General features: G+C 39.3%; 1 protein-coding gene across 1 annotated transcript in view; it reads left to right on the forward strand.

The window, feature by feature from the left end:
- Positions 1–16235, forward strand: part of kif14 (kinesin family member 14) — a 68655-nt gene that overhangs the window by 48644 nt on the left and 3776 nt on the right. The window contains 4 exon segments of the mRNA XM_052010766.1: positions 457–615; positions 3444–3566; positions 8083–8157; positions 16096–16231. Coding sequence (XP_051866726.1) covers positions 457–615; positions 3444–3566; positions 8083–8157; positions 16096–16231 — 493 coding nt within the window.

Genomic DNA, 16235 nt, shown 5'->3' on the forward strand with positions numbered 1-16235 from the left:
AGGGTAGAGGAACACCTGATGTTTCTGGCTGACCAAAGCATAATTGCATTGACTTCAATAAGCAGGGCTTTGCAGGTTTGCTTTTTTTACATCTCCATTAACTTATGTACGTTTTTTTCAACAACTTTATACTATACCAGACATAAATAGAAGCTGTTGGAAATCTTCAGGGCAGTGTCTAAATTTTTGTGCTTTTCTTTGCAGAAACTGAGTAATAGGCAGTTGTATGTTTGCCATTTTCTATTTTTAGTTCGGATTTACAGCATACCTTTTGTTATTAATTCAAAGTTTTAATTTACTTTTTGTTTACAAGTACCAGCAGATTTCTATTCTAACAATTTATCCAGTACATGAATTCTGAAATCTGGAGAAAGAGTCGTTAGGTCTTGTTAAATTATTTACATATAATTAAATCAATATCTTGTTGCAAGTTGATGTCTGTTTGTGTGTTTCCAGGGCTGTGATTCAGATATTTCCTCTATGGTAGTGGAAGCTCGGAACAAAATAAGCCAAACAATTAGAAGACTTGTAAAGCACATAGGTCACTTGGCAGCCTTCATGGGCATGGAGCTGCATTTTGACGAAGAGAACATGGATGATTCACATCGTTACAAGGTGCTGTTCTTGACTGATTTTTGAAAAAGTAGTACTTCCAAGATTGAGAATTCAATTAATCAAGTGAATTTATTTCCCCAATTTAAACAAATTGTATGGTTTGGAAGCATTTTTATTTACGTAGCACTATATCTCCCGAGGATACTTTCTCAATCTCTGAGTTTCCAAATTTAAAGTAAAACAAGTAAAATAATTTGGAACGTTCATCAGAAAGTTTGCCAGATCCTTTTCAGCCTGGGGGATGGTCAACTTTGCATTCCCTTACTTTGGCCCCTGATCATCAGCAGAAAGTGCCTATTTATCTGCAATGAATAAAGCTGGATAGGAACAGCTGAAAATTAGCTTGGTGCTTAATTGTGACAAGTATAGATGCTCCCTTGCAGGCATTGTAAATTTCAGATACCAAACTGGTTAACATCTGTTTACATTAAAACAAATTGATTCATTTAACTGATGAGTATGCTAACCTTTAATTTTTGCTTCTAATAGCAGCCTCAGTATTACAATTAAGTGTGGCCCATTGCAATGGTCTATGTGGCAAAATTTTCTCTTTGGTTTCCTCCTCTTCCTCATAAAGGAAGTGGACTAACTTGTAAGTTGCTCCATAAGTTGATCCATGATTCTCATCGTTCTACAAGACAGATGCAAAACAAAAAAACTTTCACTCTGCTTTCTTGATCCTAACTCTGTCTTCACTCTTGCACTATACATCTGCAGCTGACATTTCTGATGACCCAGCTATATTCCAAACCATTTTCTAGCCATCATTGGTTTTTCCTACTTAAAAAAAACAATTGCTTCTCCAACTGCTTCCTCACATTATCCATCATTCCTGTATGTCTCCTTCTCTAGGACCCTCCTTTAAAACAAACTCTGTGAAGATGCCATGACAAGGACAATGGTTGGTGGAGACAGGAATCGACCAGGAAGTATTGAAGGGAACGGTGTATTCTGAATGCTGAAAAGGAGGGGAAGATGCGTCTGCTCGTTGAAGGTGGCAGAGACTGCAGAAGCACTTTCCCATGCAAACAGAGAGAATGCAATACCTGTCCTTTTACCTCTTCCCTTCAGACCATCCAGTCCTTCCAAGTGAAGTAGCAATGCACTTGCACTTTGTCCAATCTAGCCTGTTGCATTCTGTGTTCACAATGGGATCTCCTCTGCATCAGAGAAACCAAACACAGATTGGGTGACTGCTTTGCAGAATGCATGTATTCAATCTGCAGGGGTGACTGGGAGCTTCCTTTTGAATGCCACTTCAATTCTCCATCTCACTCCCACTCAGACTCTGACCTGCACCATTTTAACAAGGTGCAACATAACTTTGAGGAATAGCATCTCATCTTCCATCTGGGCACACTTGCAGCCTTCCGTACTCTATTGAATTCTACAACTTAAAGTAACTTTCTTTCTCCCTTTGTTTCTGAATTGGCCAGTTCTGCTATAGGTTATATATCCATGATATTAACTCAGTTTTTCTTCTCCGCTAGCACTGCCTACAGCTCATCATTTAGCATTTTATGTTCCTTTGTTTCTGTTCTATCTCTCTGCCTTTCTGCCCTCATTAAGTTATCAACCAGATGACTTAATTTACTGCTCATCTCCATAGCAATTCTGGACTATCTTTATCAGAGATATTCCCTGGGTGATCAGAAATATCAGCTGCAGATGTATACTGCAAGAGTGAAGACAGAGTTAGGATCAAGAAGGCAAAGTGAAACATGCAAAAAAATTTTTTAAAATTTTCATTTACAGCTGGAAATGATTTTCATTTCCTAGCAAATCAGGTTGCATCTGTGGACAGAAAAAAATTGATTTGTAGCTTAATGACCTTCCATTGGAACAAACCACTTTTAGTATAAACTAGAAAGACTACTTATCTGAAATCATTGAATTTGGTGTTAAGTTCAGAGAGCTGTAACCTGCTTAGAAAGAACGTCCTGTTCCTTATGTTGGGCTTCATTGGAACAACACACAGGCCCGAGTATGAGGGTTATGGGGAATGAAATTTGCAGGTAACCAGCAACTCTGGATCAATTAGCAGCTGAAAGGTGTTCTGCAAAGAGGTCACCCAAGCAGCCCTTGCACCTTCAATTTTTTGTAGTTTTCTATGTTTCTAAAATGCTCTCCTCTACATTAGAAAAACTAAACACAGGTCTTCAGCAACTGTTTTCCGTCTCTCATTTGCAGCATTTTTAAAAAATTCTGTTTACGTTCATCTCTCCCTATTTATATCTCAAGACAGATCAACCACAATTAACAAACCTTCACCATCCCCTCAGCCTGCACCAATGGAATCTCTGTCCTTTAGTTTCACCCTACTGCATACGTTTGTCTCTCCAACCCCCTCCCACCCCATATCCTCCTCCACCACCACCACACTACCCCTTTTTTATTTGCGACATAAAACATGTTTGCTTTCAAACATTTCCTAGTTCTATTGGAACATTTCTATCTTCACAGATGCTGCCTGACTGACTGGAAGTCCTCAGGTTAGGTTTGTTAACTGAAGTGAAAAGGCAGTGACAGATGGAAGGAAGATTAGTTTATGTTTATAGCAACAAAAGAAAATTGCTAGCACAGTATAATGTTCATCAACTTCCTAAAGGTATTGAACGTAGGTCCTGCTTTTACACTTATATACCTCATAGTTCAATTCTGTTCTATAGCCAAATGAGATTACTATGAAATTTAAGTTGTGGGGAGAGAAATGTTTCTAAATATACCTCCCTGAGTTCAAAAGAAGTTTCTTTGAAACATTTGCCAGAAAGCCTAGACTTAGTTTGAATGATCACTTCAAGCTAATTCTGTAATTTTCTTGTCTTCAGAGAAGTGTTTTGGCCAGTTTTTTTGAGGGGGCAATTTCTGGAATGGGAAGTCTCCTGGATGTTGGCCTAAAAAGAATAAAGGAGCATCAGAAGTTGCTGCAAAAAGAATCATCAGATATGGAGGTAATATGACCTTTGTTATACATTTAAAAAAAAATCTCCACCATTTGGCATAGCCTGAAAAATACAGTGTTTGTTTGAATTACAAATGCATGACAATATGGATATTGAAATTTGAATATTAAAATTTTGCTTTCATATCAACAAATGATCAATCATCAATCCATTAAAATATGGTTGCCTCTGTTACTACTGGTGATGTTGGTTTATATTAGATGCCAAGTATTAAGAACTTTATCTGTAAGTTAATGTGTGAAGTGAAATACTGAATCAACAAACTTATTGAGATTTCAAACCATAGCCCATCACTCCAGACAATACTTATTAAATCATTGTTATCCTGTATAGCATACCAATATTATAAAAAGAAACCTTGCATTCATGTATAATTTTTTTTACCAAAGTTTAATGCACAAACCATTCTACAGAATTTTTCCTAATGCTATTGAGCAGAAATTTGTCCTGATGTGGAACAAGAGAAGCAAGCTGCATCTTAATCTTGACACTTAACCACTTTTATATTATTATCTATAAATCTTGAGGTATGCTAAAATGAAATCAATTGGTTAATTTTTATCTGCTTTGTATTTTCACAATTTTACTCAAAGTTTAACTGCTCAGCTGTATAGTAAAAGAAGACTTGGTTTATACCTCCTAAACATAGATGTACATTTTTTGATTAGGTATTGTTGTCACCTTAACAAAATAGCTTTATGAGGTTAATAGAAGAGGTGTGCATATGTGTATGTGATGATTCGCATCACTAGTAGCAAGTATCAGTACCACTCCTATCTCCTGCACTCGTTTGGTTGCATGGCAACATTGATCTTTTTCTTTTTGTAAATATAGGATACGAAGTGGGCTATTGTATGTTGATGGTGATAAATGTAAGATGATTAGCACTTGGATGTTTATTTAGGTGCTGTAATGTTACAGTGTTGCCTTATGACATCGATCTCAGCAATGAGTGTTTTCAGATATCACTTGAGATATCCAATTAACCTCAGAATGCCACTCATTAAAGGTGACAAACAGCTTTCAGTAAAATGCTATCAACATTTAAGGACGCAAAACCATTCACAGTCTCCTCAACACTCTCTAGAATCTACATTAACATGTTTTTAAAAAGAAAATTCACACCCTGACCATGGACATCCACTTTGTGGATGATTCCTTGCTCCTAACAGAACCATCTTCACCAAGTTATACCTTCTGGACGTGCTTTATGCAAACCTCTGCAGTGGAATTGAACATCAAATCACACAATGTCATTAGCCACATGTTTTTCATTAGGCACTTTTCCTTGTTTCTCCTCATGCCTCTTTAAATAATTGTTCTTTATTCTTCCCTCCACACCCATATCCCTTCTTAAAACCCTTCACACTGTTATTCACTGAAATATCCTTGCTCATTTTTTCCTTCAGCCTCTGCTAGAAATGACATCACATTCAGGGGTATTGGGGGAATTTTAACTGCTTTCTCAACCTGGGTTGGTCCTATTTCCCTCCCTATTCTTTTTCTTCCCCCCCCCCCCCCCCACCGAGTATTTTCTGGATTCTCTGCCACCAATTCTTCTTTAACACCCCCTCATTCCATAAAATTATTCATATCCATGGTCACCTGGGTAACACTCGAACCTTAAAGGGTCTTGCTGTTCCTACCATGTCTCTCACCACTCATTTCATTTTACTCACTTTGATCCTTTGAGTTTGCTTAAAGAAAAAAACCTTGCCAAGTTACTTTCAGCCAACCTTTCAAACAACTGTCCTTTGGCCCACTGTTTGCCAAAACAGTTCTGCAACTATTGATTAGCATCCAGTTACTTTAGTTCCTATGTCCTTGGCATAATCCATGCATTCCTTCACCTTCGTATTCCCTCATCCTTGCTCTTGAGTCAAGAGTAGAAGACTTAGAAGCATAAATCAGACAACTGGTTTAATCATTCACAAATGGATCTGTTTGCATCACATCAAGTACTTTTGAGCCCTGCTGTGCTTTGTTGCAAGATTTTCCTTATGTCAAGTGCTTTTTTTTTCTCTGTCTCTTAAATCTTGAGCCCAAAATGTTAACTATGTTTCTCCTTCCACAGATACTGCCTGACCTGCTGATTGTTCCCAGCATATTCTGTTTTTATCTCTTTAAATCCCTTGCCCTGTAACGTAACCTTCAGAAATAATCCCAAGAAGCACACGAAAGTAACACCATTTAGATTGAGACCATCTTTTAATTGCTTCTTAATTTGATTTCTGACAAGCCTCAAGTTTTAACTTCTGTTTAAATATCTCTTCAGGGTTATCTCCTATCTTCAGTTATGTGCACATAGACTTGTGTGCTGAAGTGATTTCCCTCGTCCTTTCACAACCCTTCCTTTAACTTCCCTTCCTGCCACAAAACGGGGTTTCCCCTCCACTACTATCAATGCAGCCCTCACCCCATCCCCCACCCCACTGACATAACAGAGATAGGGTCCCCCATACTCACCTACCACCCCATGAGCCTCTGCATCCAACGCATCATTCTCCGCAACTTCCGCCATCTCCAATGGGATCCCACCACCAGGCTCCCCCTCCCCACGACTCCCTTGTCCACTTGTCCCTCCCCACCGATCACCCTCTAGGCGCTTATCCCTACAACTGTACAAAGTGTCACACCTGTCCCTACACCACCTCCCTCACCATCATTCAGGGCCTGAAATAGTTCTTCCAGGTGAGGCAGCACTTCACCTGTGAATCCATCGATGTCATTTATTGCATCTGATGCTCCCAGTGCGGCCTCCTCTACATGGTGAGACCCAACGCAGATTGGGTGACCACTTTGTCGAGCACCTTCGCCCCATCCACTGCAACAGCCAGGATCTCCCAGTGGCCAGCGATTTTAATTCCATTTCCTATTCCCACACTAACATGTTTGTCCACAGCCGCCTCTACTGCCACATTGAGGCCAGATGCAGGTTGGAGGAGCAATATCTCATATTCTGTCTTGGTAGTCTCCAACCTGACAGTATCAACATCGATTTCTCTAACTTCTTGACCCCTTCCCCCTTCCCCTTCCCCCTTCCCCCTTCCCCCTTCCCCCTTCCCCCTTCCCCCTTCCCCCTTCCCCCTTCCCCCTTCCCCTTCCCCCTTCCCCCTTCCCCCTTCCCCCTTCCCCCTTCCCCCTTCCCCCCACCGTCCCTGTTTTTCTTTCATTCCTGTGGCCCCTTCACCCCTTCTCTTTCCCCTCACGACCTGCCCACCTCCTTCCCTTTATTCCATGGTCTACTGTCCACTCCTATCAGATTCCTCCTTCTTCAGCCCTTTGCCGCTTCCACCTATCACCTCCCAGCTTCTCACATCACTTCCTTTCACCACCCCTCCCCCACCTACCTACCTACCCCCTTTCACCTATCACCTGCGAGCTCGTGCTTTCTCCCCCTCCCCCTACCCTTTTATTCTGGCTTCTGCCCTTTGCCTTTCCAGTCCTGATGAAGGGACTCAGCCTAAAATGTCAACTGTTCATTTCCCTCCATAGATGTTGCCTGACCTGCTGAATTGCTCCAGCATTTTGTGTGTGTTACTGTTGCTAACTATTTATCCTCATCTGGCATTTGTATCCCTCTCCCTTTGAAATCTTCCATTGTCATCCATCCCTACCTCATAGAACATACCCATGACCTCTCTGTTATTGCATCCTACTTCCCCATCTACAAGCTCTTTCCTCTCAACTCTGAGAACATGCCACCTCCAGGTCTGTGTCTACCTATTTGGCAGCTCAGTCTGAACAGTTCTTTATTCCTTGACACAGCACCAAAACAGGCCTAATAAAGTAGCAAAATTCATCCTTTATGCTGCATTCTACCTCTGCACCTTCTTTGGTTTGCCTGCAATCTTTGAGATAACAAATCAGACCATGATTGTCCAGCAACAAACAAGATGTTGGAGGAACTCTGATCAGGCAGCATCTGTGGAGGGAAATGGACAGTTGAGGTTTTGGGTCGATACCCTTCATCTGGTTCAGTCCAGATGAAGGGTCCTCCAGCATCTTTTTTGTTGCTCGAGCTTCCAGCATTTGCAGTCTCGTGTATCCGTGATTGTCCAGTGCCTGCCTTCTAATATTGCCAACCTTGCTTGTTTCTTCCCTTAAGCACTCAGAGGACTTTTTTCTACTCCCATGTCATGCCTTGCTGTATGGATCAGCACAATACCCCCTATGAGTGCACAGCTACTTTGACTGCACTTATTTCCACCCAGCTTCATCTGTAGATTCTATTCCATTCTCTTGGTTTCTCCATCCCTAGAGCATCTGTTCTTCCTCTTCCATGGATTCCCTTCATCATTTCAAAAAGGGCAAACAACTGCTCATTAGTTTAGGTGAGATCGGAGCATCATTACTGGAGGATAGTCTAAGCCTCGCTTCAAATGGCTTTAACACGAATGTAACAGTTTCTGAAGAGTAAAACAAGACTTGGTGATTTAGGTAGAATGCATGTGGGTTGATTCTGTACATTTACAGCTGTAAACATGACCATCTTGCTTTACAGGCAGTTGAGCAACTGAAGAAGAAGAGTATGGCACTGTCTGTATCAATCCAGAACTATCTCATGGAACTTAAAAAGGTGGGGTGATTTGTTGATCTGTGCCATTTGGATTAATTGTTCTCTTCCTAGTATTTTGATCCTAGTGCATCTATGACCTGATGAGATTGGATAGGCTGGGTTTATTTTCACTGGAATGTAGGAGGCTGAGGAGTGATCTTATAGAGGTTTATAAAAATTATAAAGGGCATTGATAGAACAGATAATAAACATCTTTTTCTTCCAGAGCAGTAACTAGAGGGCACAGGTTTACAGTAAGAGGGGAGAAATTTAAAGGAGATCTGAGGGATAGATTTTTCAGAGTGGTGAATATTTGTAACGAGCTGCCAGGGGAGATTGTGGAGACAGATAGAATTACAATGCTTAAAAGGCATTTGGACAGGTACTTGGAATAGGAAAGATGTAGAGGGATAGGGGCCTAATGCGGGCAAATGGGATTAGTGAAGATAAGTATCATATTTTGGGATGGTCGAGGTGGGCCGAAAGGGCCTGTTTCTTGCTGTATGTTTCCATGATTGCTCAGTTATGATTGATTGATTTGCATGCACCTATTTGAGAGGAGTTGTTAATTTGCACTTGTGAAAGTGTGTTGATTAAACCTTTTAACCAATTGCATTCAAAAACACTGGTGAAAGCGAATGCATGGTGAATGCTTATTATTGCTGTGAAGCACCTCGAGCCCCAGCTTAAATGCTGATGTTTAGTAATGGCAACCTGTTTAAGATTATCATTTCATAATGTTCCACCCCTCACTTGTGGTTTTCTGCAGGATAACTTAACAACAAAGTGTAATATGAAATGACTTGTATACAAAATCTTAGTTTGTGAGCAGAACATTAGAAGAAACATTAATCTACCAGTGTTTTCACGTCTTAGTTTTCTTGCTTCAACATTTTATCAAATGTTGATATTCATAGTTTATTTTTTTAAACCATTACAAAGTTCTTGTCTATTACAGCATTCTCTTATAAGAGCAGGTATAAGAGCTATCTCTGGAGCCAGTGTGAAAGTACATAATTCAAATCATAAGTCATATTATTTAATATAGTTATTTGACATAATATAGATGTTGGAATAGTCCCACCATTTTAGAATCATAGAGGGGGATAAACAAAAAAAAATGTGACCATGGAAACCAGTCATTGTTAGTGCAGTCATAGCAAGATTTAAATGTTCAGTCAGGTCGTTGTGGAGAACTCTGAAGACTTGTATTGATAAAGGCAAGGCAGTTTGTGTGGTCTACATGAACTTCAGTGAGGCCTTTGACAAGGTCCCACATGGAAGGCTGATCCAAAAGATTATTTTTGGATCTGAGTTGTCTGTGGGATCCAGGGCAACTTGGCAAATTGGATCCAAAATTTGCTTGGTAATAGAAGCAGACAGTGATGGTGGAGAGTCATTTTTGTGATTGGAAGCATGTGACCAATTGTGTCTCTCAGGATCAATGCTGGAACCCTGTTATATGCATTGATGATTTAGATATGAATGTAGGATGTATGATTAGCATGCTTGTAGATGACACAAAAATCAGTAGTGTTGTTGGAGGTAGTAAGAAAATAGTCTTGGGTCTACAGGTTAACAACCATTTGGTAAAATGGGCAGAGCAATGGAAGATGTTACTTAATCCTGATAAATGCGATTTGATGCATTTTTTGGAGGCCTTAAGGAAGGTGGAGGAACTGAGGGACCTCGATGTACAAGTCCAAGGATCCATGAAGGTGGCAGCACTGGTAAATAAGATGGTGAAAAAGGTATATGGGATACTTGCCTTCATTAGCCAGGGGATGGAATATACGAGCCAGGAAGTTAGTGTAAAACTTTATAAAACATTGGTTAGGCCACAGCTGGAGTACTGTATGCATTTCTGCTCACCACACTATATGAAGGACATGATTGCACATGAGAGGGTGCAGAAGAGATGAATCAGGATGTTGCCTGGGATGGAGTACCTCAGTTATGAAGAGAGATGGGATAGGCTGGGTTTGTTTTCCTTAGAATGGAGGAGGCTGAGTGGGGACTTGATAGAGAGGCAGAATTACAAAGGGCTTAGATAGGGTAGATAGCAGGAAACTTTTCCCCATAGCAGAGGTGTCTAAAACCAGAGGGCATGGGCTTAGGGTCAGCTGTAAAAGGTTTGGAGAGGATCTGCGGAGTAAATTTTTCACTTAGAGTAGTTGAGATCTGGAACACACTCTGAGTGGGTGGTGGAGGCAGGTACTCGCACAATGTTTAAGAAGGATCTAGATGAGTAATTGAATTGCCAATGCATACAAGTCTACTGACCAAGTCCTGGTAGGTGTGAATAGTATTGATAGGTACTTTATATTCAGCATGGACCTATTGGGCATGCAGATATTGATCTGTAGCACAAGTATCCTTCATACTCCATGAAATTTTCTTAAACACTTGCTAAAACATGTCTACTTGAGCACACCCCTTGCTGGAAGCTTGATAATTGATCATTATTAATTTTGAAAAGTTAAATTCTGAATGCAGCACTGTAGATTGAATTACTCTAATAAATGGGCCTTTTCCTTTCACCAGGCAAGTTGCAGATGAATGACTATTGTTGATTGAATTAACTGAGCTCAGCTAAAAAGCCATGTGGTCACCTAATTAAATTTAGCAATCCCCAAGAATGTCAAAAATCAGATACTTGTACGAAATGCCTGACAATTCCCCAGCATGTTCCATCCCATTCTGTTTTTCCCCAGTTATGAGAATTCAGGATCTTTTGTGTTTATTTATTGTGTAATGAGTTCACTTTGTAAGGGGAACTTTCCACACTTGTCTGGCAGAATGGAAATGCTGAAAAGGAAGAATGACTTTAAAGATTTTGAAAAGTCTGTATTTAAGACCCAACTCCGTGGAGGCATTCAGTTTATAGTTTCAAAAGTTTAGGCATTTGTGAGGTCTGTTTTCATTGCTGTACAGCACCATCAGTAAATTTCTTAAATGCAATTGGATGACACTTTTACAATTTAAGTAATGTTTGAAGCAGTGTCAAGATTTAGAAGGGTAATTTATTCTTCGATAGCATTTAACTTCAAACTGGGGTTATTTGATTTTCACATCTTCAATTGAAAATAACTGGGATTTTACCATGATCTTAGGTATTTCCATTTCCATGCTAAAAGTATAGAGCCATCATGATTTGCATTGTTTAAAAAAATAAGCCTATTAATCTGAAATCACTAATAGTATTTTTAGGTTCTGTTGAATCTCCTAGTGGCTGCCTACCTTGAGCTAAATTAATTGGAATTAGTATTCCACTCCCATCACAACAATCTGAATTAATAGATATTATTTTGTGAATAGCGTTCTCAAACTCTTATTTACTGATTCTTGAACCTACCTATATGTTCATAGTTACTGCAGGTTATGTGCTCAATGGCAATCTTATCTGTAAAACACAGATTCTGTTATCTCTAACACCACATTCCCTTTCCTGAGTAAGCACAAACAATTCATAGATTAAGTCAGCGTGGACAACAGAAAATCTGCAAGTTTCATTGAATTAGTAAAAGGATTAGTGATGGAGCTGTTTTATAAATTGCTTGTTAAAGTCCCTTTCATTCTTTGCTCTCTGTGAATGGACTCGATAATTTGTCATCTTGAAACAATGTTGTGTACTGCTGTCTTACTGAGGGGATGCAAATTTTATTGTTGCTTGGTTGTTACATTGCAGTTAAACTTGACTTTTGGTAACACACTGCATTCAATTTAAATGGGAACTGAATGTTTATTCAGCTAGCGCATCTGAGATTGAAAGTCTTTGACACTAGAGGATGGCATACAAAATAAAATATTTGCAGTTTTACAAAATGAAATTTTTTTTTAGACATCCCTGTTTGAATATACCACAGAGAATGTTTCCTTCATTGAACAAAGGAGTCCACAGGCCACTTGTAATGTCTTGTGATTTATTGAAGTGGGCAGAGAAAACCTGAGAAGTATGTCTCTTACATGGCCAACTCTTTGTTACCTATTTAAAACCCACAAAGGAGACTGTCATGCTGAAATGTTTGGTTAGCAGACAAAGGAGTGCGTGTTTTTCAGTGGTTATGAAAGACTATTTTGTCTAATTCAAAGGAGCTTCTTTAAAAATTCATTGTTCTGTTTATTTTGGTTGCTGCTTTTTCATGCTGGCTTGTATTGATGCTTGGCCTATAAGTATAATGAAATTGTATATTTTTATGTGCATCTTTGGGTCACAATATAGATTTCTGAATGAAGAATTTGTATTAATCTTATGGCAATGCTCTGGTTTCGTAATTGTTTTCTAAGATTGGTATTTCAAAAGGTACTCTTTCTAAAGACTTGAAACAATGTTGTGATTGGAAACCAAAATGTGCTGTAGGCATCCTTTATCAAATACGGTCTCAAGTAATAATTCAGCCCACGTATCTATATCACACCAGTCCTAACAATACTTAATGAATATGGTTTCTGTATGCGTAATGTGAATAAGTTAATTATAATTAGACGACCACAGATTTCTAGCATCAGGTGATAAAATATTACCACTCCCATCATACAGAGCAACTGTACAATTTTTGTGGGTAGGCTCAGTGGGGTGCAAATCCCCTTCTACTCCATTCACTTCCACCTTAGATTCCTAACAGATGGACTTTTTCCTATCAACTCTGAAAGCAGACTAATTTCTGGGATGACAGGATTGCTCTATCAAGGGACTGGGTCTGGATTCCTTTGGAGTTTAGAAGAATGAGGGGTGATTTTATTGAAACGCACAAGATCCTGAGGAGGTATGATAGGGTAGATGTCAAGAGTTTTCACCAAGGTTTCAAGATAAGGGGCCAGTCGTTATAACCAATTATGTCAGAATTCCTTTTTGGAGAGGATGGTCAATCTCTGAAAATCACTATGCTGGCAAGTTGTGGAAGCTAGCTATCAGAAGTATTTGGGACTGAAGGTAAACACATTTTTGGGGGATTGGGGGTTGTAGGGATCTGGCACAGAGGAGGATCAACCATGATGATCATATCAGGTGGCCTACTTCTGTTCATATTTTCTTCTGTGTTCTATCACTTCCCATACCAGACAAGTAGAGCCAAGTGATTTCTCCTGCACCTCAAGCAGCTCTAAGGGACCCTGCTGTGGTGTTTACAGCTAGATTTTTCAGTTGGGTCACACCACAATAGAGGGTAAAAGTGCAGCATACTGACTGAATGTGTCACCCACAAACACGTTCACAAACCACATGTTATAAGTCGCATCAAGGCTGACAAATAATCCAAAAAGCTGTTACTGTTTCTGGGCCACTGCTGGAAGCAATGTGCAGAATTTACTCAGTCAGAACTGTGCTTCACCTTGGAGTTATCGTGATGGACTCCTTTCATACCAGTATAGTTAGCACAATGTCACGTAGTGACTGGCCCGTAACCTCTGTCACTGTCATACAGTGACATCTCTGTGCCCCCGTGTTATATTCTGTGACCTGCCTCCACTAGTACTGCACCCAGTGTTGTACCTTGTACCCACAATGTACTGGACAGGTTCATTATAGAGCTCAAAATGTTCTCTGGAGACACAAAACAGAATATAATGCAGTTTGCCAATGACATGGACACTTTTATAACAATCACCAAACTTGATATTGCACTTCGAATGGTAATATTCTGGTACAATACTTAGAATAAATGGCGGGGACCTTGGGAGCGTTCATGTATAGAGAGACCTTGGGGTTCAAGTTCTTAGCTCCCTGAATGTGGTTACACAGGTGGATCGGGTAGTGAGAAAGGCGTTTGGTATACTTGCCTTTATAGGCTGAGGCATTGAGTATAAGAGTTGGGACATCATGTTGCAGCTGTACAAAACATTGGTTAGATTGCACTTTATGTACAGTTCTGATCGCCACATGACAGGAAGGGTGTGTTAGCAATAGAGAAAGACTGCAGAAGTGATTCACTAGGATGTTGCCTGGAATGGAGGGCTGTTATAAACAGAGATTGGATAGGCTGGGATTATTCTCTCTGGAACATCAAAGGCGGGGGGATGATCTTGTAGAGGTTTATAAAATTATGAGGGGCATAGATGGGATAAATTTTTTGATCAATTACTTATTTGGTTTACAGTGGAAAAGTTGGGCTGTGACTTCAGGATGTCTAATGGTGACTTCAAAAAGCCCCTCCAAAGTTTGAATATTGCTCATTCCTTTTGTAAAATGAATATTAGGGCAAACTGAAATGACGTGTTTTTTTTAAATGGAACAAATTAGGTTAATATCTAACAATTCAGTAAAGCCTAAGAAAATTGGACTCCAAAAAATGCAACAACAAATACAAAAGAAAAATGCAATAGTTGCAAAAAAAAAAAATTGAAATAAACCAAAATTTTGGAGTTACTCAAGAGGTCAATCAGAATCTGTGAAAGCAGAATAACAGTTAATGCATCCAGTCAATGACCTTTCATCAGAACTAACAAGGTAAGAGTGGGGTGGGGCATCGAAAGATAGGAAATGGGGTAGAATACAGATGAGATTAAGTTGTACAAATTCTAATGAAAAGTCACCAACGTGATAGGTTAACTCTTTTTCCCTCTATGTATTTGTTGCCTGAACTGGTGAGCTGTTCCAGCATTTTCTACTTTTACATTTCTAGCATCCGCCACACTCTGCTTTTGAATTTCAGTTGGTTTTCCTTGTAGTTTTTGACCCCTAAATGGAACCTAAATTGGTTATCATGTCATCTCTTCACTTCAGAAGGAAGTATTTAAATGCTGGTAGAAAATGTACACAGTTAAGAGTTTTGAAATGGAGCTAACTTTGGCACGTGATGTATGAGCCCCTTCTGTTCTGAAATGTCTGCAAATCATTAATACATATGTCTTCAAAATGGGTATTTACACGACCACCATTTTGAACTTGCCACTGGACGTTACCTTTGTTCACCTGGGTAGCAAAAGATCAAATAGCTGTTTTTCTTTAACCAAGCTACAGAGGGGAGAATCAAGAAACAGAATTCTAAAGCTTGACATCCATGAAGATATTTCCCAAAGTTTTGAAGTGTGAAGGAATCCATGAGGGAGCTGAGTGGGAGGAAGATGGAATTAAAGCAGAGTGTGAGAATGTGGGACTGGAGGAAGTAATAAGATGTGAATGGGAAAGACCATGGAGGATGCTATATGTGGGGGAAAAAAATAGAATTTTAAATATACACCTGAGGCTAGAATATAATTTGGGTCACCACATAAGAGTTGATGCTTTCTGATGCGTAGCAGAAATTTGGATTGAATATACTGTAGTTTATGGAAATAGAGGCCACCCAGAAGATTTGAAATAATTTACAGTAAGCAATAAAGGCAGAGTTAAAGGTTTTGGAAGTGATGCCTGAGGAAAAACTGAAGGTAGGTAATGGACAGGTGGACTCATTGTGATGGAGAAATTATATTACCACCTCTCTTTACCAACCCCTCACTTTGGCCCACTTTTGAATCCTCATTCTGCTCAGTCTGTTGACTTCTTCCTTTGAATATGACTTGATGTTTTATCTTTGAATAGCACTAACCTGATAAATTGCCCCTCATGTACAGCCACAAACCAAAAGAATGAAATTTTAAATGCATGAAACAAAAGTTCAGTTTAGATGATTTTGTGAGGATAACCCTCACTTTATAAATGTCAAGTTGTTTCCTTTTTTTAAATGTACTATAAGATTCTTAAGTTAAGTCGTGGCATTTTAAGCTCGTGTTCAAAAGGAATACAGCGATTTAAAAGCTGAGATTAACAAGCATAATATGCATATGGAATAATGTACCTGCTTTAGGAAGTCTGTCTAATATTGTATTGTATTAAATGAATGAGCACATCTGAGTGAATAAAGATGTTGAATAAAGTAGGCCAGTGAAATAGAAAGTTACAATTACATACTGGACTGGCATTCTGAAATTTATTGACTGATATCTTTTATTTTTGTTTTTAAAATAACTTTGTGGAAGAAGCTGGGTGCTCAAATCGAAGAAAACATAACCTGTTATATAGAGTCCCTCAAGACCCTGCTCACAGTTGCTGCTGAAATGGTGAAGTTCAATGAAAGTTCTCACAATTTGTACCAGATGATGACTTTGGTGCTGAAAGGTAA

This window comes from Pristis pectinata, chromosome 3 (assembly GCF_009764475.1).
Source record: "Pristis pectinata isolate sPriPec2 chromosome 3, sPriPec2.1.pri, whole genome shotgun sequence".
NCBI lineage: Eukaryota > Metazoa > Chordata > Chondrichthyes > Rhinopristiformes > Pristidae > Pristis > Pristis pectinata.